The 23,234-nt window shown below is 37.5% G+C and overlaps 1 protein-coding gene across 1 annotated transcript in view; it reads right to left on the reverse strand.

Annotated features, from left to right (window-relative positions):
- The window catches only part of LOC112207866 (phosphoglucomutase-like protein 5), a 36,513-nt gene that overhangs the window by 4,197 nt on the left and 9,082 nt on the right, over positions 1–23,234 (reverse strand). Inside the window, exons 2-4 of the mRNA XM_054674975.2 lie at positions 9,926–10,088; positions 3,759–3,905; positions 714–839 (exon numbers count right to left, since the gene is read on the reverse strand). Coding sequence (XP_054530950.2) covers positions 714–839; positions 3,759–3,905; positions 9,926–10,088 — 436 coding nt within the window. The remainder of the gene's footprint in view (positions 1–713; positions 840–3,758; positions 3,906–9,925; positions 10,089–23,234) is intronic.

Here is a 23,234-nt window from a genome sequence, read left to right on the forward strand (position 1 = left end):
AGATAATTGCTGTTTCCAAGGAAATCAAAAAGTTGTACTGTAAAGGAAATATAGCATATTGCATGGCTCAGCAGTGATGTGGTAATGTAAACACTAGACAATGATCTTACCAAACTGATGATATAATTAGGGAAGCATGCTAGGATTCCCTAACTGGTGGGTGGAAAGGGTGGGGGGAGAGGTGGGTGGGGGGTGGAGAGGGTGAAAAAGAGCTGCAGCTCCAGTTCCTGTAGTATGAATTCAGTAATGCTCAAAACTGAAAAATCAACAAGGGTCTGTATATTCATAATATTTAATGATAGGGAGATAAATACAAAAAAGAAACAGCTGAAAAAATGGAAAAATTTAACTCTGGAAGGTAACAAATTGGCGGAAGATAGGAGTTGGGTACAGATTTTTTTCACAATAAATCTTGAACTATTTATTTGACTGTTTAAACTATGCCATGCATATGATCAAATAAATAACAGTTTTACTATACTCCACACTTGAACATGCATAGCCTCAAACTCATTTGTTCAACTTTTGTTTTCATTTACATCCAAAGACAGAAATAAGGGTCCTGAAGTTTTCCAGAGCATTCCAAATATCTGAACATACACATGTTGTGTGAATATCTATGAATCCAACTTTCCTCTTAACCTCTGAAACCCAACAGGTGTAGAGGTCTCAATATTTCCTGCCCACTGATTTGGAGAAAATCACAAGCTTACCTCCATGCATTGCGTCAACGTGAATCTTCAGTTGGCTGGGCCCAGTCAGCAAACTCTTGATGGCATGAAAGTCAAAGATGGTCCGAAGGAGGTTAAGATAGATATCCACTGGGTCCACTATTTCCACTAAAGATAGAAAAACAAAGGAAAATGTCATTGACTGTACCCATGAAAGATACTTGGAAGCATAAAAAGAATCACTACCTTAACAGCATGAAATTCTGGTCACAAGCCCATCATATCCCTACACATGATGTGGGAAGCGAAGTGCCCATTTGTTGACAAAAATCACAAATCAGGGCACAGTCAAGATACTACAAGCTTTTCAGGTGCTCAATGGGTATAAATGATACCAAGTTATAAATTCTTCTTTGCAAGGAAAATATCAACCACAAGAATAAATTAAGATAAAAATGTGCCCTGTGACTCCTGCTCCCACTTCCCCTCCCAAAACAACGCACACAGCCCACATCTCAATGTTTACAGGCATTTTGGCATATCCGGTTGCCTTTCCTGTGGGGGCTGGCCAAAGACTGACTCAGCTGGTATGAAACCAATCAGCAAGTGACCTCAGTAGTGACCCCTATTTTCCAAATGCCATTGTGCCTACCAGATTCGAGTGCAGAATTGGGGATGAATATATTCCTGGGTTTGAGTGAAATCTCATTCATGCCCAATCTAGCACCCAATTTCCAAGTGAATGGCAAATATCTAGAAGTTCTCATTAAACACAAATGCTTTCCAGTATCTAGCACCACCCAGTAACCAAGAATCCAAAAAGTTTTATTCATTTATGTGACATACCAAAAAGCTCAGAATACATTTTTCATACTTGTCAATCAGTGTATAATTAATGCTCAGAAAGTACTTTTCCAAGAAGTAGTAAATCAATTCTTTAGGTGCTAAAATTTGTCCAGGAGCCCTGCTTTTTTAAATTCTTAGCTAAATTTTGAAACTTATGTATATTGTTTTCAGCTTTTTCAAATACATACTACTTTGAAACCCTGAAATACTTTTAAACTTGCACTGAAGATATTACCAACCCACTTTCAATAATTTTTAGTAAATCCAGGTGTGATATTTCATGGATGATATCTTAATATGCCATATAATATTATCCCTTCATCTGATCAAATACATATCTAAAAATATTTTTTCTTACACTTAAGTCAATGTAATCTATGTGTTCATTCAAATATAATTATATTTGTAACATGGATACTTTTAAATTATCTTTTTACATGAGGAGCATAATAATCTATGAAGTAATTAAAAATTAACCTGTATAAAGTGTACACCTGACAATGTTTAAAATGGTAAATTTTGTTATGTATATTTTACCACCATAAAAAAATTAATCTGTAAGACAAAAGGTTATGCCCTGAGTACTTTGGAAGTTTTACTCACTCTACATTATAGGATAATGTTTTTGACAATTTCATTCTGGCTCTTCAATTCTTGAACCACTTGCCTAAATACATTTGGTATTTACAATAGGTAACACACAGTACCAAACAAATGTGAAAAACGAGGGAACAAGAAGTCAGTAAAAATGGAAAGTTCACATCATATAGTTCATGCTCTTGACACTTTAAAGTGAAATGCAGAGGAATTATTTGTTCCTAATTAACTCTAGCTTTGCTCAACACTTGAACCAGCAAGAATACAGCACATAAATTATCCCAAACGATTATCTCCAAATTCTTGGAAGCCAGGGAATCCCTCTACCTATCTCCTGGTATCAGTAACATTTTTAGAAAACTCATTCAACTAGCAATGTGGCTGCAGCAATCAGCCTGAATGAGAGCCCACGAAGATTCGGGTCTCTTGGACAACTATAAAAATTGTGAAGATGCCAAAAATAAGCCTAGTCCTTCCAACCATATGTAATCAACATATTGAAATCATTTTGCTTAATATAATGTACCCCTTGCCTTTAATTGTCCAGCCATCCCATGCGTGTGCACACATATGCCTATGCATTCTCCCAGCTAGATTAGCAAAAGCAGGCACTGTTGCTTCCAGTGAGTATCATGGCTCTCTGTAAATTTCTGCTCATTACCTAAGCAAACAACTGACTCAAAACTTCTCAAGAAAGATTTGGTAACATTGGGCAAATACTGTGACCCCCACACAATCCATTTTAATCTTTTCTCTATCCCTAAAATATCACATGGACACAAACCAGGTATTTCCTCTTTTGGGCTAAGTTAAATTACTTCTAAAATGAGGATACCATCTTAACACAAACTGCGTTCAAGCTTATAGAAGCACTAAAAAAGTAAAACATGTTAGATCTATTGCTATTCTATGCCTTCTAGGAAAAAGCAATATGATAAAATATGGGGGAAAATGTTGTATATATACATGTTATTAATGTTGTTGTCATATGGTCTAAAATTAATCTATAAAACAAAAAGCTATCTTCTGAATACTGTAGAAGTTATATTTGCTTTACAATATAAGATAATATTTTTGACAATCTCATTTTGGTTCCTTAATTTTTGAATCACTTGCCTAAATATATTTGATAGTTACTGAATTCCTTTGTAAAATCTCCTAACACGGTGCTTGGTATAGGGCAGGTGATCAATAATTATGCATTCAATAAGCTGATGTGTAATTATTCCAAGCTTGGTTATGGCTTGGAAAAGAAACTCCTACCTTTCATGAGAAATTTAATAACCCATTGACTTGTTAGGTTTCTTCTTAACTAAGGCATTCCAGCATCTTCACCTTAATTGTTTAGACAAGTTTTGGCAATTCACAGCCTATTTTTGGAATGCTATAATGAAGTCAACCATAAAACTTTTCCTATGTTGAAAATGATATCGGGTTTGGGAAGTGGTTTTTGAAAGTTTCCAGTTCTGAATATCTTGGCTGCTCTCATGTCTTCTCTCTACACCATATTAAGTTTACACACATTTATCGAGTCACCCCTGAGATTAACAATGCAATAATTTTCATGAGTTTACTTCCCTACAGAAACCAGTCAGCCCCATCCACATAGTTACTCTGACTTCTTCAAAATAAAATCTCTGTTACCTCTGAATGGTTTGAATTTGTTCTCTAGGTCAAATTCTTGTCTTCCTAGTCGAGATAGGTCGATTCGGAGATCAGCACATATAGCATATTCCTCAATCGTTTTGCTGATTTGGTAGATTTTGTCTGAGACAACATTGGGTGCAGGACCTAAAATTTGAACACCAAAAATACATGTTTTTGAAAGTCTCGTGAGTTTCAAGCAGTGAAATGTTACCATCCTCCTCCACCAGGCAGAGAAAGATTCATTTGTTCTCTAAACAATGATCAATGGTTCACAGTTCAATTAGCCTTGATATTTCTTATACTGTACTCATCCACTGCGGGGGAAATTTGATCAGCCTCACCTGTTCTATGTAGACTAACAACCCATATATTTGTTTGTTTGTTTTAATCTACTTCTAAGCAATGACACATCTTTCCTAAAAATAGTTTCACACCTGCCAGGGAAACCTGGTTACATAATCAGCTTTATTCAGGTTATGAGACACAAACAGGATATGCATTTGACAGAAGTGAGGGATTCCAGATTTCCATGCAGCTTCCCCAATGCATCTAGAAGAGGAAACTATGCTTTCTATTCCCAGCTCTGCTACCTAATTGATGTGTGAGCTTAGCAGGGTAAGTTAATTATTTTCCCCAACTCACAATCTCTAGTCACTTCCAAAATGAAGCTCAACTAAAAATATATGATGCATTTCCTCGGAAGGCCAAATTGACAAGTAGTATTAGACTTTAAATAAATTGAACATGAAATCAATACTTGTTTGCCTTTTGGGATTTTGCTTTTTTTTTTTTTTTACCTTGTATATCTTAATGCAAGCCATTTCAGATTTTTTTTTTTTGCAACAACGTTGAGAAACAAATAAGTAGATTGAAAGATCTAAAGTATAAATGATCGCTAGATGTATAGATAGCTTTCTGTATGAATCTTACTTGTCAACTATACTGTAACTTTCTACTGAACAAAAATTGTTTCTTGATTTTTAAAATATCTCAATCCTTAGAACTGCATTGTCCAATACAATAGTTACTTGTCACATTTAGCTGTTGAGCACTTAAAATGTGGCTAGTCAAGTTGAGGTGTGCTGCAATTGTAAACGCACACCAAATTTTGAAGAGTTAGTAGAAAATGCAATCGATTGCATTAATAATTTTTATATTGATGATATGGTATAATAATATTTTAGATATAGTAGTTTAAATAAAACACAATGTGAATTTCACTTGTTTCTTTTCACTTTTTTAATGTGGCTACTAAAAATGTAAAGTATGTATGTGACTCACAATATTTTTCTGTTGGACAACGCTGCCTTAGAGTGTAGCACCATCACCGTATTCCAATACATGCTCATAAAAAAGAATAGCAATAGTCCTATTCTAGTAAGTGGGAGAGAAGACAGCCCAGAAGATTTTACCAACAATTTTCTTGTTGTGTGGGAAAAGTGAAGTCCTCAAAGAAATAAACATAGCCCTTTGCTTCACTCCTTATCATTTTTTACCCTTCATAAAACTTAAAGAATAGGTAGTCTTGTTTCGTTTTTGCATTATTTTATGCTTGCCAGATTATAGAATGCATGAATATCTCCCTCCACTCCCTACACCCCAGGCACCATACTATATTCTTTGGCTGTGTCCATCATTTTCAAGTCCCTGAGTTTTAATGCCAAAGCACACTGATTTCCAAAAGTAAAGCAAGTACTGTCTCTCTAGATAGTTGTCTATGATGCCATTCAACCATCCATGCTGATAACTTCAGAGTTCATCAACAACTTCTGAATTCCTTTCCAATTTCCAAGCTCCTTGATATCTTCCACTCCAATGACTTTCACCATATGCACACCAAAAATATGTACAATTATAATATATAGTAAAATAATTGTTTTTTAAAGGATACGGCAAATCTACAGGCACTCATATAAAAATAAATTTTAAAATGCTAAAAAAGAATACCCAGAGATTTTAAAGTGCATAAAATAAATAAATGAAAAATGGAAAAGCTAAAAAGCTTTTTAATTTGAGGTAGTCCCATTTATTTGTTTTTGCTTTTGTAGCCTGAGCTTTTGATGTGATATCCAAGAAATCATTGCCAAGGCCAATGTCAAATAACTTTTTCCCTATGTTCTCTTCTAGGATTTTTATGGTTTCAGATCTTATATTTAGTTCTCTATTCATTTTATTTCTGTGTATAGTGTAAGATAAGGGTCCAATTTCATTCTTTTACATTTTTGTTTTCCCAGGCACCATTTATTGAAGAGGTTTTTTTCTTTCTCCATTATGTCCTCTTGGTGCCCTGCTCCAAAATTAGTTGAATATATATGCCTTGATTTATTTCTGGGCTCTCTATTCTGTTCCATTGGTCTATGTTTCTGTTTTTATGCCAGTATCATACTGTTTTGGTTTTACTTTAGCTTTGTAATATAATTTTAAATCAGCAAGTGTGGTACCTCCAACTTTTTTTTCCTCAACATTGCCTTGGTTTTTTGGGGCTCCATACAAATTTTAGTATTGCTTTTCTATTTCCATGAAGAATGTTATTGAAATTTTGATAGGGGTTGTGTTAAATCTGTATATTGTTTTTGGTAGTATGAATGTTTTAATAATATTAATGTTTTTGATCCATGATCAGTGAGCACAGGATATCTATTTATTTGTGTCTTATTCAATCAATGTTTTATACTTTTCAGTATACTTTCACCCCTTGGTTAAACTTATTCCTAAGTATTTTTTTGATGCTATCATAAATGGCATTGTTTTCTTGATTATTTTCAGCCGGGTCATTATTTATGTATAGAAATGCTACTGATGTTTGTATGTTGATTTTGTATCCTGCAACTTAATGAATTCATTTATTAGTTCTTAAAATTTGTGTGTTTGTGTGTTTGTGTGTGTGCATGTGTAGAATCTTTAGAATTCTCTCTATATAGGATCATATCATCTGTAAATAGAGATTATTTTACTTTCTCCTTTCCAATTTGGATGACTTTTATTTATTTTTCTTGTCTGATTGCTCTTGCTAGTACTTCCAAAACTATGTTGAATAGAAATAGCAAGAGTGGGCATCCCTGCCATGTACTAAATTGTGGAAAAGTTTTCAGTTGTCCCCAATGGATTATGATGTTAGCTGTGGGTTTCTTATAAACGACCTTTATTATGTTGAGAAACTTTCCTTCTATACCTAAAGTGTTAAGAGTTTTTGTTAAGAAAGAATGCTGAACTTTGTAAAATGCCTTTCCTGCACCAGTTGAGATGATCATGTGGTTTTTATCTTTCATTCTGTTTAGCCAGTCTTGCATGTCAGGGATAAATCCCACTTGGCCATGATTCATAATTTCTTTAATGTGTTGTTGAATTTGGTTTTTGTCAATATTTATCAGAGATATTGGCCTGTGGTTTTATTTTCTTACAATATGTTTGTCTGGCTTTAGGTATCAAGGTGATGCTGGCCTCACAAAATGTGTTTGGAAGTATTCCCTGTAGCTCTAATTTTTGGAAGAGTCTAAGAAGTGTTGGTAGTAATTATTCTTTGAATGTTTGATAAAATTCAGCCATGAAGCCATTTGGTCCTAGGCTTTTCTATTTTGGAAAGTTTTTAATCACTTCTTCAATTTCTTTATTTGTTGTTGGAGTGTTCAAACTTTTTGTTTCTTCCCAATTCAATCTTGTTGGGTTAGTTTTTCTAGAAATTTATCCATTTCTTCTAGGTCCTCCAATTTGTTGGCATAAAATTGTTCATAATAATCCCTTATGACCATTTTTATTTCGAGGTGTCTATTGCAATGTCTCCACTTTCATTTCGATTTTATTTATTTGAGTCTGCTTTTTTTAGTGAATCTAGCTAAGAGTTTGTAGATTTTATTTTTTCAAAGAACCAACTTTTGATTTTATTTATATTTTCTATAGTTTTTCTATACTACATTTTATTTGCTTCTGTTCTGATCTTCATTATTTCCTTCCTTTTGCTCACTTTGGGTTTAGTTTGTTCTTTCTTTAGCTCCTTGGGGCATAATGTTAGTCTACTTATTTAGATCTTTTTCCTTTTTTAATCTAGGCATTTATTGCTATAAACTTCTCTCTTAGAACTGACTTTGCCGCATACTGTAGGTTTTGATACATTGTGTTTCCATTGTCATTAATCTCAAAATATTTTTTAATTTCCCTCTTGATTTCTTCTTTGACCCATTAGTTCATCATAAGCATGTTGTTTAATTTCCACATATTGGTAAATTTTCCAAGATTCCTCCTGTTATTGATTTTTAGCTTCACACCATTGTGGTTGGAAACAATACTAGACATGATTTCAATCTTTTTGAATTTGTTAAGGTTTATTTTGTGGCCTAACATATGGTCTATCCTGGAGAATGTTCTATGTATGCTAGAGAAGAATGTATGTTCTGCTGTTGTTGGATGAATGTAGGTCTGGTAGGTCCATTTGGTCTGAAGTATAGTTCAAATTTAGTGTTGTCTTGTTAATTTTTTGTCTGGTTGATCTCTCCATTGTTGCAAGTGGAGTACTGAAGTCCCCTATTAGTGTTATATTGCTGTATATTTCTTCCTTCATGTCCACTAATATTTGCTTTACATATTTAAGTGCTTCAATGTTGGATGCATATATGTTTACAATTGTTATGTCCTCTTGATAAGATGACCTCTTTATCATTAAATCATGACCTTCTTTGTCTCTTGGAGCAGCTTTTTACTGGAAGTCTGTTTTATCTGATATAAGTATAGGCATCCCTGCTCTCTTTTGGTAACTGTTTTCATGGAATATCTCCTTCTATCCCTTTACTTTCAGTATATGCCTATTCTTAAAGTTTAAAAATGGGTCTCTTGTAGGCAGCATCTAGTTGGATCTTGTTGTTGATCCACTCAGCCATTCTATATCTTTTGATTGGACAGTTTAACCCATGTACCAGCAAGGTTATTATTGATAGTAAAAGACTTACTCCTGCCATTTTGCTAATTGTTTTCTGGTTACTTTGTAGATAATTTGTTCTCTTCTTCCTCTATTGTTGTCTACCTTTGTGGTTTGGTGGTTTAGTTTTCTGCTTTGTGGTTACAATATTGTTTTTTAAATATTCAACATAAATACACTTCCTTGTTTGGATAACGTGTAAAACGTCTGCAAGGAGGGATAGATAATAAGTTTTCCCTTCAGACTGCACTGCTTTGTCTGGGATGAGGAATAATTTATAATGGTAACTGTTGCTGGTTAAAATTTGGCTCCTACCCACATTCATGCAAACTCAGCGTTCTAGATTAAAAGAGATTTAAGAGACTTGCCAAGCAAATGCATGGCATCCTTAGATGTATCCTGATTTGAATAAAACAGCTATAAATAATAATATTTTGGGGATTATTGAAAATTTTGACTATAGATTAGTTTTCAGGTGATATTGGAGAATTAATATTATTATTGTTAGGTATGTTAGCATGCTCATGCAGCAATGTGTCTTTCTTTCTTAGAGATGCATACAAAAATATTTGGGTGTGAAATGTTCTTGTGCTATAATTTGCTTTAAAATTCTTCAGAAAAAAGATAAGCAAAATAGAAAAACAAGATAATGGGTACATGTTATCTATTTCTTATTCTCCCTATTTTTTTGTGTGTTCAATTTTTAAAAGAAATTTACTCCGTACATATATCCCACCCCCTCCACTAAGGACCCCCAAACTATAGATTGCTGTGAATATAAGAAAAAGTGAAACAATTCTATGATTTTGAGAGAAAGTCAACACTGTAGGAAAAAGAGAGCCCAGGATTTGGGCTAAAAATCATTAATCTGACCCTGATCAACCCTGTGGCCTTCAGCAGTAACTCAGCCTCTCAGGCCTTTGATTTGTTCATGTGTAAAATGAGGGTCATTGTCATTTAGACAATGACCTTCAGGGTATGTTTTAATGTTAAAATTCAGAGTCCTTCCATATCAGATAAGCATCAACTATTCAATAGTTTATGCTGAAGAGCACAGGGGACCAAGAGACCACCCAAATGGGTTCATGAGCCCATCATGCCACTTCTTTGTTGGGTCACTTTGGGCACCTCACTAAATTTTTCTGAGCTAGGTCCTCTGCACCTTGCTTGTCTATCATCAAAGGGTCACTGTGAGACTATAATAATATAAGAGGAAAGAAATCGTGATTATTAAGGCATATGCTGAACCACATACCTCCATTGGCAACATTAAACTTCACTCCAAACTCTCCCCCTGGTCCTCCAGGGCAGTGGCTGGCTGTTAGAATGATTCCACCAGCTGCCTTGATCTTCCTGATAATGCAGGAGACCGCAGGTGTTGACAAGATGCCATTCTGTCCAATAATCAGTCGTCCAATCTAAACCATCCAAAAATAAAAAATCAATCCAGTTGCTTGGGATTAAAGGCATTTCAACAGGAAAGTGCCCCAGGCTCTGTTAGCATACAGCCAATCACTTGATAAAAGAAACAGAGTAGGCTTTAGATTAGGGGAGGCAGGGTAGGGGGAGCACTGACATTGTCTCTCCTATCTAATGTCTCTAAGACCATTTGGTGCACCTGCATCTAGTAGTCAATTATTAACCTGTAAATAGGATATGCCTCACTGATCTTCAGTCGTTTGAAACATCTGCTTCTGATAATCGAGGGGTTAGCTTGAATCACACAAGAAGTTCTTAGTTTGCTACTGACTCAGAAACTATGCATATGAACATGCTAGAGATTACAAGAAAAAAGAAATGGAGTGCTTCTCTGCTTCTTCTGCTTCCTGTAACTTAGAACAAGCTCAGAGAACAAGGGGACTGATTTACTACAACCTCATCATCTGTAGGCATATTTTAACTGTAATCTTCAGGAATGACTTTTCTCCTGAAAGTAGGAATTCTCTTTCTGCTGTTAAGTGACAGCATGTGCTGGAGACATTGGAGAAATTACCCAGTCATGCTAAGCAGAGATCTGGAGGTCATCCATGGATGCAGCCAGATTCTTTCTAGAGCTACAAAACTGACTTTCTAAAAAGTCAGCAACACAGCGCTGAAGAACATTTATTGCTACACCTTGGTTTAAAATTGGATTCAATATCATCCAATCTAGTAGTTCTCAATATTTCTACAAAATAGAATCACTTATGAAGCTTTTTAAAATCCTAGTACTCAAACTGCATTCTAGACTGATGATATTGCAATCTCTGGGGTTGAGAGCCCAGCATTAGTAGTTTTAAAGCTCCACAGATGATCCCAATGTTCAGCCAAGCTCGGTAATAAAGCCCCCTTGTTACTCAAAGGGCTGGCAGCATGGGCATCACCTGCAAGCTTGATAGAAATGCAGAACCTCAGCTGGGCATGGTGGCTCCACCTAAAATCCCAGCACTTTGGGAGGCTGAGGTGGGCAGATCACTTGAGCTCCAGAGTTCGAGACCAGCCTGGCCAATGTGGTGAAACACTATTTCTACTAAAAATACAAAAATTAACTGAGCATGGTGGTGCACGCCTGTAGTCCCAGCTACTCCGGAGGCTGAGGTGGGAGAATTGCTTGAACCTGGGAGGCAGAGGGTGCAGTGAGCTAAGATGGCATCACGGCACTCCAGCCTTGGCTACAGAGTGAGACTCTGTCTGAAGGAAGGAAGGAAGGAAGGAAGGAAGGAAGGAAGGAAGGAAGGAAGGAAAGGAAGGAAGGAAGGGAAGGAAGGAAGGAAGGAAAGAAAGGAAGGAAGGAAGGAAAGAAAGAAAGGGAAAGAAAGAAAGAGAAAGAAAAAGAAAGAGAAAAAAGAAAGAGAAAGAAAGAAATAGAAAGAAAAAGAAAGAAAGAAATGCAGAACCTCAAGGCCCACCCAAGGCCTACCGAATAAGAACCTGTATTTTAATAAGATCCTCTCCTCTCTTCCCAGATAATTCATTTGATAAGTACTGATATAACCAACAAGCCAAAACAAACCTTAACATACAGTTCAACAACAAAGTTGCCCTGGCACCATCATTGCTAGAGGTCAGTCACTGACCAAATATAACAATCAGCGAGATCAGGGGAAAAAAAATTACAGAAGAGATCAAAACACACACACACACACACACACACAGAGAGAGAGAGAGAGAGAGAGAGAGAGAGAGAGAGCGCTCAAAAGCAAAGTGGCCTTGGGATGATTTAGTATGGAAATCCACAAGATCCCCAGGCTACATATTTTCAAGTAGAGGAGACAGATTATAAACAAATAAGCAATAATAATAATAGTTACTAGTGAGGTACATATTAGGAAGGAATTAGACTGCTGTTATAAAGGACGTCAATTTTAATAATAATATAATAATAATAGCTAAGGGAGCTTAGATTTTATTCTAAGTACAACCAGAATCCATTGAAAGGTTTTAAACAGTGGAAGTGACCTGATTGCATTTTTAAACATCATGGGCTGAGCAGCCCAAATGGTCCTATTAAAAAGTAAGTCACATCAAGTCACTAAAACATTCCAATAGCTTTCCTTGTCCCCCACCAACCCAAAACAAAGCCAAAGTCTTCATTGTAGTCTACAAGGCCCTACATAATCTGACCTCCATCATGTACCATTCTCCATCGCCCTCCCGCCCTCCTTCTTCTGTTCCAGCCACAACGGAACAGAACAGCTATTCCTCAAACATACCAAACATGATCCTGCCTCAGGGCCCTTGCATTTTCTTTTTCCTCTGCTTACAATACTTTCCCAGATATTAACATACCTGCCCTCTACTGTCTTTTGGGTTTCTGTTTCAATGTAAGCTAATCAGAGATAGCATCCTTGACAGCCCTATATAATACTATAGCCAGAAGTCCCTAACTTTTCTATTGTTTCCTATTTCCTTCACCCTGCTATAATTTTCTGGATCACATATGTTGCCTTTAACATTTTCCATATTATTTATCTTCCCACTGTATGTAAAGCCCAAGGACTTTTCACTGCTATATCCCAAGAACCTAAAATAAATCTGGCATGTGGTAAGCGTACAATAAATATTTGTTGAATTAATGAATGGAGAATAATGAATGCATGATGAATGGCTTCTCTGGGAGAAATACCTTGAAGGGGGGCAAGAGCAGAAAGAGGAATATCAGATGGGAGACTCTTCAAGTCGAGTGTTGATAGAGTCTTGGACTAGGCTAGAGCCAACAGAAATGAAAATTAGTCATTTGGTTTGAGATACATTTTTGGAAGGAGGATGAACAGAATATGCAGGTGGACTGGAATATGGAAGAGAGGGGCTGTGGTAAATAGCCTCCAAAATGGCCTCAATGGTCCTTGCCTTTTGGCATTTTTGCCTTTTTGTGGTCCCCTCCCACACTGAATGATGCAGATCTGGGTAATCAGTATATATTGCAGAAGTGATTGTGTGTGACTTCCATGGTGAGGCCGTAAATGGCATGGACACTTCTGCCCTGCTCTCTTGGACAGCTTATTTTGGGAGAGGCCAGCCGCCATGTCATGAAGACACTCAAGAAGCCCAGTGAAGAGGAAGCAAGGCCTGCCAACAGCAGCCAGCACCAGCTTTCCAGCCAAGGGATTGAGCCATCTCACAGTGGATCCTCCAGCCCCCACCAAGCCTTCATATGACCAAACCAATACCAACATGTAACTGTGACCTCATGTGAGTCCCCAAGCCAGAATATCCATCTCCTGTCTCAGAAATGATGAGAAATAATAAATATATGTGCTCACACATATTACCATCTAATTTTCTACATTATATGTTTATTTCCCCACTGTATATAAGATCCAAGGACTGTTTTTTTTTTTCACTGCTATATTCCAAGAACCTAGAACAAATCTGGCATATGGTAAGTATACAATAAATATCTGTTGAATTAATTAATGGGAAAAAATAAATGAATGATGAATGGCTGCTCTGGAAAAAATACCTTGAAGAGTGGCAGGAGCGGAAAGAGGAGGATCAGATGGGAGGCTAACAGCCAGCACCACCTTGCCAGCCAAGTGACTGAGCCATCTTGCAGTGGATCCTCCAGCCCCCATCAAGCCCCAACTAAGCCACTAAGTTTCATGGTAATTTCTTACACTGCAATAAATAACTAATACTGGACCAGTGAGAAAAGGAGTCAAGAATAATCTCAGCTTTCTACCTTTAATAACTTAATGGATAGTGGTGCTATTAATCAAGCCAGGAAAGAGAAAGGACAATAATTACACCTATAGTATTACCCAAAGTCATGATAAATTATTTTCCACATGCTCTTGCTAAAATTTATGTAGTCATTCAACTCATTTTATTGAGTATCTACCATGAAACCGGCAATATGGAAGAACCTTCTGATATAGAACTGAATATAATTTAGTCACTGCCCTCAAGTAATAAGTCTGGAGAATCAAGAATCTGAAAAATGTTTGTAGCTTTTGTTCAAAATTTTCTCTCAGCCATTTAAAGGGAAAATTATGAAGATTGTATAGTGGTGACAGACTGGGATAGCAGTCCACAAAAACTTAGGAAGCCCTTCCATAGCACAGAGTCAATGCTGAGGAACAACTGCCCAGCCAGGGGCTACATTTTCCAACCCACCCTTGCATCTAGGTGTGGCCACATGGTGCATTTGGACAATGGGTGATAAACTAGTATGAGAATAAGAACAGAAGTAATGTGTGTTTCTTCTAGGCTGAGGATATCAGAAAACAGACATATCATCTCTAAACTGCTTATTTCTCTTTCTACAGATTCAGTACAGGTAATCATGTGGCTCTAGGCAATGCCAGAGTCACAAGAGGGAAGGAAACTTAGTCCCCATCCCATTTGGTAGACAAGAGTCTTTGCCCACCAGGGACATCCTCATTGGACTATTGTGTGAGTGAGAAATAACATTCTATTGTTTTTAAGGCAATAAAAATTGCCTACATTTCAGGTTTATTTATTACAACCACCCACATTTTCTTAAGCAGTAGCGAAAGAAACATAAACAATAGTTTAATGCCAAATCAAAAATGTCAAATGCAAAATTATTTCATGCTATTACAGTATAAAATTATGTCCACTTTGGGGTAAGGACTTAGAAAAATGCAGAAATAAACATGTAAAGTTATTAAGTAGGAACGATTATAGACACATTTTTATCTTATTAAATTTCAGTTATTTTTGAAAAGGTAATATACATTCTGTTTAAGAAGGTTAAAGTGAGTAATTACACTTGAATAAAGTTTCAACCTGAAATACTTTAGTTATAATTGGAGAATTAACAGAAGATTAAATTCTAGATATCTGGAAATTTTACCTATGTGAGATCTGCTCATTAACCCATCAATACCAGAGAGAAGAGGTATTGCTGGACATGGTCCTATCATCTGGGGGATAAGTACTGGAGGAGATGTGAAAGAGAGGGTGATGGGGCTTCTGAGGTAAGACATGGAAAATTGTGAAGATATTTGTGTCCCTTATGGACACTCACCAAATGGTGACCTAGGCAGAGGAGGATTTTAATAACAGGAAGACCAGTTCTGTGGATGTCAATGAGTGGCTTTCCCCCAGCCATTCCTGTCATTGTCCAATGGGCTCATGAGCCAAGTGGCTGTTATGGTTTACATGTTTGTCTCCTCCAAATCTCATATTGAAATGTAATCCTCAGTGTTAGCGGTGGGGCCCAGTGAGAGGTGTTTGGATCATGGGGGCTAGTCCCTCATGAATGGTTTAGCACCATGCCCTTGATGATAAGTGTGTTCTCGCTCTGAGTTTACATGAGATCTGCTTGTTTAAAAGTATGTGGCACCTTCTCTTTTGTTCTCTTGCTCCCACTCTTGCTGTGTGATATGCCTGCTCCCACTTTGTCATCCGCCATATGTAAAAGCTCCTGAGGCCTCACCAGAAGCCAAGGAGATGCCGGCACAAGGCTTGTACAGCCTTCAGTACCATGAGCTAAGGAAACTTCTTTTCTTTGTAAATTACCCAGCCTCAGGCATTTCTTTATAGCAATGCAAGAATGCTGTAATACCATGGCCGTGATGGCAGGGATGAAGGCTATGCATGGGCTCAACAACATGGACATTCACTCACCAAGGCTGACCTGGCTATGGCCACTGCAGAGTGCCTACTCTACCAGCAGCAGGGACCAACACTGAGTCTCCTTATGGTACCATTCCCCAAATGATCAGCCAGCTACCTGGTGGTAGATTGGTTAATTTGGGCCACTTCCATCATGGAAGATGCAGCACTTTGTACTTACTAGAATAGACACAAAGAAGAGGAGATATGAAGACAGATGCAAAGATTGGAGTGATGCAGCCACACCCGGGAAGCCAAGGAATGTATTCTGCTGCCAGAAGCTAGAAGAGGCAGGGAGCAGATTCTCCCTAGAGCATCTACAGAGTGTGGCCACGCTGATACCTTGATTTTGACTTCTGGCCTCCAGAACTGTGAGAGAATAAATTTCTGTGATTTTAAACCACCAAATATGTGGTAATTTGTTATGGGAGTCCTAGGAAATGAATACAAAGTTTGTAATCTAATACAAAGTTTGTATTAGCTTCACAAGGCTGCTATAACAAATTGCCATAAACTTGGTGGCTAAAAGCAATTAAAATTTATTCCCTTACAGTTCTGGAGGCCAGAAGTTCAAAATCAAGGTGTCAGTGGGGGTCTGCCTCATCGAAAGGCTCTAGGGGAGGATCCTCCCTTGCCTCTTCCAGTTTCTGTTGCCTCCACATATTTCCGAGCTTGTGTTCACATCACTCCAATCTCTGCCTCTGTTTTCATGTCACTTTCTTCTCTGCGTGTCTATGTCTTCTCTTCTGTTCACCCTCTCTCTACCAATTAGCCCAGGATAAATGCCATCAGAAAAGGTATGGCTTTCAAGATCTAGTCATTGATAAAAAGAAATATAACTTTTGGAAGCCCTTTTGTATAAAGAAAAAGCACTCAACTTGAAGTTAAAAGGCATAGGTATGAGTCTTGACTCTACCCCCTGACATAGGATCAATCATTTAACATCTCTGAGGCTCTGCGTCTTTATCTGAAAAGCCAAGGAAGAAGAGGGTTGTTAAAATCCACCGAAGATCAGATTCTATAAACAAAAACTGTTTGTTAAATTAACCATGACACAAATTATTCTATTGTCTTCCCCGAATCCCACAACCCCCTCCAACATTTAAAATTCATCTTTAGATAGCAGATTATCCCTTAAAGTACCATTTTACTCTCTGAAAAAGTCCTAGAAATACTACCCTCTGTCAATGCAGCAGACCGCTACCTTGCAAGGAAAAGATGGTCTACTTACATAATTATACTTAGTTATGTTTACAGCATTGAAGCAGGCAATATCTGACTTTCATTCCTGAGTGAAATCCAGACCACAGCCCAGGGAGGACCAAGCCATGGCATTCTGTTGCTCCCCGCTGAACGTCCCACACCATAGGGTCTGGCTTTGGCTGGAAGAAGGGCAACCTCACCCAGTCCTCCAAAATGTGCACACACCCAAGTGGATGCTACTGCCATTAAGGGGCATTTCCTTCAACTCCCACGTGGAAAAGGGGGCAAAGTGGACCCTAGTCCACTGTCACTCACACACACGTACAGATCCCAGGGTCCACACAGATACAGATCCCAGGGTCCACATCTATCACATATATGAACATTATCACACAGACCCCTGCAGACACATCTGTGAGGCATATGCATTCCCAAACACACAGACAGACTCATGATAAATTTGTTCCTACCCAGCCGTGACTTCTAAATGCTTGGGGAAACCAAGACATAGTAGAAAGGAGTGTGCAATTATCATTTCCCATGATGCCGTTACTTAAGAACTCTTTGTGTCCGTCCTTCTAATGGCACCAATGCCTCCCATCAAGCCTTAAACCTCACCTAAATTATGTCATTGGGCTTTTTCATCCATAAATGAACATACCAGGTGCCAAGGGAATCAATATGCCCTTTCACATGCCTTAGACCAGTGTCCAAAGAAAGATAAAATGTTATTCTATAAAAGCTTTCTCCCAGCATTTCTATTCCTTTACATTTTGTGCCATATACAACTATGGTTTTTTAATGATCTTATTTCTGACAGCTGTTTTTCTTCAGAACATCAACAGCTTCTTTCCTAAATTAGTTTTAGTATGAGTTCCATTTCTAATTAGCTCAAATTAAAGTCCTAGAGAGCAGCGAGGTAATATTTAAACCCTCAGGCTAAAATTTCGGAGTAGGTGCAGAATGTTGACTCTAAATGAGTTTTTCCTGTGACATAACACGCATGAAAGCAGGATTTCTTTCATGTGTGAAATGTCTTAAATCAGACTTACCCTTTGTGATTCTCTTTTAGCTTTAAATGTCGTTTAAGAAAAAAAAAGAAAAGAAAATTAAGCATGACATTCCCCAATATCCTCTGCTCACTGTGTTATAATCCCTATCACTCCCCAAGTGAATTGGAGAGAGTGAAGACACAATGAACAGAAACTTCCCTGATGCTTCACAGAGGAAGTGTTCTCCGGGACCACACAGCCTCCACCATGTCCATCTACGAAGGGCTGTGGCAAGCCATATACACAAAGATGCCTGTTTCCTGTCTTCTCGGTTAAAAACAAAAACAAAACACTGGAAGGAACCCCAAAGCCAAGCTGCCATGGGTTGCAGAGTGCCAGCCCTTAAGTAGTGTTGTCCATGGGTAAACAAGAGACGGATAAGGGCAATTTCAAGAAATAACAAACTCAAGGCATGAATGTGGTTATCCAAACATCAAGGGACTCCTTCATTTGCATTTGGATAATTGTGCAGTTATATGATTTGTTACATGGAGACCAGATGGAAGTAAGAGAGTTCATCCTCAACTTCCCGTACCTCTGGAAGTCTTTACACACATGCTGGAGAGATAGATGAGAGTTCATTAGCATCAAACCACCATGGATTTCATAATCAATTCCTAATATCTGAATAAATGCAGAAAAGTCACAGGCATCTAGAAGTGTGGCCCAAGTTCTGTTCTTCAATCGGCCCACCCATTATCCCTATGTATCTCGATTTTGTTATCTAAAAGATCACATGATGGAGGATGTAAGCAAGTAACACAGCCAAGACCCAGTTTACAGTGTCTAGTACCTAACAGACTCTTGACACGTTTCACTTGCCCTTGAGTCAATCTTTCCATGTCACTGAATATTCTTCCACAACACGATTTTAATGGATATAGTCGTCCATTGTTTAAATGTACCATTATTGACCAATGTAAAAATGTTCTTTTACCTCAAATTTTTATATGTAAAACAAAAACATGTTTGAGGACTAAACCCACACTGTAGTATAAATTAAACTGGATGTAAGCCAGGCATGGTGAGTCACACCTATAGTCCCAGCACTTTGGGAAACCAAGACAAGAGGATGGCTTGAAGCCAGGAGCTCAAGAGCAGCCTCGGCAATACAGCAAGACCTCATCTCTACAAAAAAATAAGAAAAATTAGCTGGCCATGGTGGCGTGCGCCTGTAGTCCCAGCTTCTTGGGAAGCTTAGGTGGGAGGATCCACTGAGCCCAGGAGTTTAAGGCTGCGGTGAGCTTGGATAACGACTGCACTCCAGCCTGGATGACAGAATAAGAACGTGTTTCAAAAAAGAAAAAAGAAAAAAAACCCTAAAAACTGGTTGTAGTTTGCTAATAACTAAACAGCAAATTAATTGTAACATGCTTACTTATCAACGATGTCTTTCTTCTTTAATCATAAACCTGCTCACTAAGAAGCTGCTGAAGTCCATGGTAGTGACAGGTACATGTCTGCATCCTTGTCCTGACCTGCATCTTCTTTGATTGTCCCCATCTGTGTCTCCGACTGGCACTGCCGAACCGGCTTGCTACCTGATCAATGTTGTACTGAACCGGACTGCTAACTGATCAATGTTGTTGAGCTCACTGCACAAAGCTGTTCTTACAAGGTAGATTTCTGCCTGGAATAGTCATACTTACACTGTTTATATTCCTTGCTCCTGACCCATCCAACGCAGCACAAGTTCTATTTATTGCCATAGAAACATAGGTCATTTGGAAACACCTCCTTCATTTCTATGGAATGTTCAAACATTTCTGACATTTTGGACTCTGTTCTAGCCTCTTGTTAAATATATCCAGAAAAGAGACAAAGCTTTATGGGGGGGCTATATGCACACATATGCTATAGAATAAACTATCTAAATGCTTAAAAATACTTTCCATCTGGCACCGCACCTTAATAGGTAGACAGAAATTAAGTATGTGTATATCTATCTGTATAGATACGTATAAATATATATCCCCAAAACAAAAACTCATTCTCTTACTTATACATAGGTAGAATATAGGTGAATATACATATACATTTATAGGTAGAACAAAAAAACCCCTCAGCCTCTTTAGGGCCATGTGTTTTCTCTGAGTAATTGTCACAATTAATTAAAATCCATGTGTATGCCTTTTTAGATAAATTCCATCAGACCAGTTTCTGTCTGGTTGGAAAATAATAACTGCCTATTTGCTAAGTGCCCCTGCCCCCATACTATGTTCCAGTGAACTAAAGACCTCTGGCAATCATAGATTTACATACAGCTCAGCAAGATTAAACAATTTATTGTTATTTATGACATCCAAGCTGGATCTTCTGTATTATATTCCACATTAGCATCTATCACTTTACATTTGGGAGATCCTGTCCAGAAAAAGATTATGCCTCCTAACCAAACATTCAGCAGGGCTGCAGGAACAGGCCCCCTGAACAAACATCCTGCCAAAGTACTTTAAAGCACAGTGAGCTCCCACAGCTGTGCATTTTCAGACGACTCAACAGATTAGCGTGGAGTCTCTTAGCCTCTGCTTGGTCTGTTCCTTTCAGTGATCTCTCACATGGCCCAGTCCATTCGGTTTGAAAATCCTCATGAAATGAGCAGATTAAGATCTGGCTTCAGTAGAGGGCCATGGGGTGGGCATGGAGGGGACAGGGTTTGCTCTTAACACAGCCAGAGCCTCAGAAAGGTTTCAGATGGAAAAGCATGGCACTGACTCAGCTCATGCTTAACAGGAAATAATGCACAGACCACACTAAAAAAGTCCTTTATGTTGTGTGAAAGTCTATGCCGGAGCAGCTGCTGCCACCTCATGTACTGTGATAGAGTGTGCGTGTGTGTGTTTGTGTGTGCATGAGTGTGAGTACGCACACAAATGTGTGCTGGGAGGGGGAGGAGATCACACCTTCCACGGTCGCCACCTCAGCCTTAGCTAGCAGCATGGAGAAATGCCAAAAGTCAAGAGGAAGCTGCACCAAAACAACTGTGATCACCACATCAGCAGGCGCTTTCTGGTTAGTAAAGCTACTGGGACTGAAAAACACACACGATCTCGTCCTTCTTTTATTTTAATCAGAGCAAAATATTTTTATAATAATTGTGTTATATGAATAAATAATTCATAATGCTGTAACCCATTATCACATTCAATCCTCGCAACAACCCTAGAAGATATGTAGACAAGTATTATTACTTTCCCTATTTTTATAAATGAGGAAATAAACCCCAGGAAGCTAGGCGACTTCCCCACGGTCATATAAGTTGCAAACAGTAGTATCATGATTCAAATCCAAAGCTTCTCCTTTTGTCTTTATCATTTTAATTTTGAAGGTAATGCATATGCATGTATGATCTTTTAAATCCAGAGATGTATAGGGACTCTCCTTCCCCATTATACACCCCCTCCACCCAAGCTATATACACTGTTGACTAGAGTATGTCCTTTCAATCCTATTTTCTATGCCTACATTATATACAGAAAAGCAGGATTATGTTACACACAATATTCCAGTCATTGCTGTTTTTCACAAACAAGCTATCATTCACATCTTTTTCATACTACATATAAATTTATATTCTTTATTTTAGTGGTGTATATTGTGCGGTTGTGTCATAAATTATGTACCTGTTCTCTGTTGAACATATGGATTTTTTTCTGAGTTTTTCCTTAGCAAAATGCTGCAGTGAGTACCCTTGTACATAGATGTTTGTACATTTGTTCTAGAAAAATCTACAGTAAAGATTCTTAGATTAAGAGATTCCCAGGTTATTAGAAAACTACTCTATTAATTTAGATATATACTTCCAAATTGCCTGACCAAAAAGTTATGTCAATTTGACTTCTATGAACAGTATACAAACATGACAATTTTCCATCACCTACACCAACTCTGGGTAATTTCATCTTTTTTACAAGTTGATGGATTGTTTTAATTTATATTTCTCTGGTTATTAATAAGGTTGGCCACCTGTTCATGTGTTATTATTGATGACATTTGTATTGAATTGTTTGAATTTTCTTGATTTGGAAAACCTTTTTACATGTCATATATATTAAATATTTGTTGTAAAACTATCCTTCCAGTATTTTGTATGTGTTTGGTCAAGTAGAATAAACTCTTGTCCTCTGATTTCAGATTCCTTTGTCTTTCCATTAGAAATCCCTAAATGTAAAACTACATATTGATAGCTAAAAACCAGGATGTTTACTAGAGAAAAAGAATACAAAGGCAATAACTAAATATTATATTTATACAAAATACCTACTAGTACTAATTTAAAAAGAGAAAGTAAAAGTCAAATGCTTCTACGACTTCAGACTAAGAAAAAGAACTTTTGAGGTTGAATGTTCCTGAAATTTTTCTTTTCATACAACTACGGACATGACTTCAAAAGTTGATGTTACTAAAAATGTAAGATATGAAAGATATTTGAAGACTCAGAGAAGGTGGATTTTCATTTTAACAAGTCACATATATATTCTAGATATCCTATTATTCGTAACTAAGACAGTCAAATCAGATGAAAGAATCTAAAAATTTCCCTTTGACTGTGTTAAGTAGAAGTAGTAGAGGCATATTGGCCAAATCTTGAGTGTTTGCAAATTGACTCTTAAGGCTATAGGCTGGCACAGGTCATTGAAGCCCTAGCTTTTTATCTTTAATTTTAAAATCCCCAAACAATTTATACTAATTTTTCTTGTCCATTATTTCCAAATAATCTTGTTTAAATGTTATTACAATGCTTGCTCATGTTGCTGTTGTCTAACAGAAGGGTATCCGGGGCCTTAAAACTGAGAGGGTTAGGATTAATGATTCCAATACCTATGCTTGGACATCTCCAAAAGTGGGTTCCAACTTCTTGTCCTCAAGTCTGTATAGAAATTAGCAAACTTCCAGAGTTCACAAAAGGCTCAAAGAGAACAGATGTTTTATAGAAAATTCTTAGAGCAAGTTTCACACATAATGTTGCTGATGTGTGTCTGCCTTTTCAATAAACATCACTATGCTTTATCACAAGATTCAATAAAGCAGCTTAGTTAAAAATGCCATCTGGGTCTCTGGACACATTAAACAAAGCTTAAAATAACCACCCCAGCAACTGGGAGGACCCAGCTGTTCTCATAATCTGTCCCACTCCTTTTACTTCCCCATAAAAAGAGTGAATGAAGACCACAGACTAAAAGCATCCAGAATGAACTGACACAAACAGGGAGATAGATGGAGCCAAGGGCTCCTGTAAGTTTGCTA

Source organism: Pan troglodytes, chromosome 21, assembly GCF_028858775.2.
Source record: "Pan troglodytes isolate AG18354 chromosome 21, NHGRI_mPanTro3-v2.0_pri, whole genome shotgun sequence".
NCBI lineage: Eukaryota > Metazoa > Chordata > Mammalia > Primates > Hominidae > Pan > Pan troglodytes.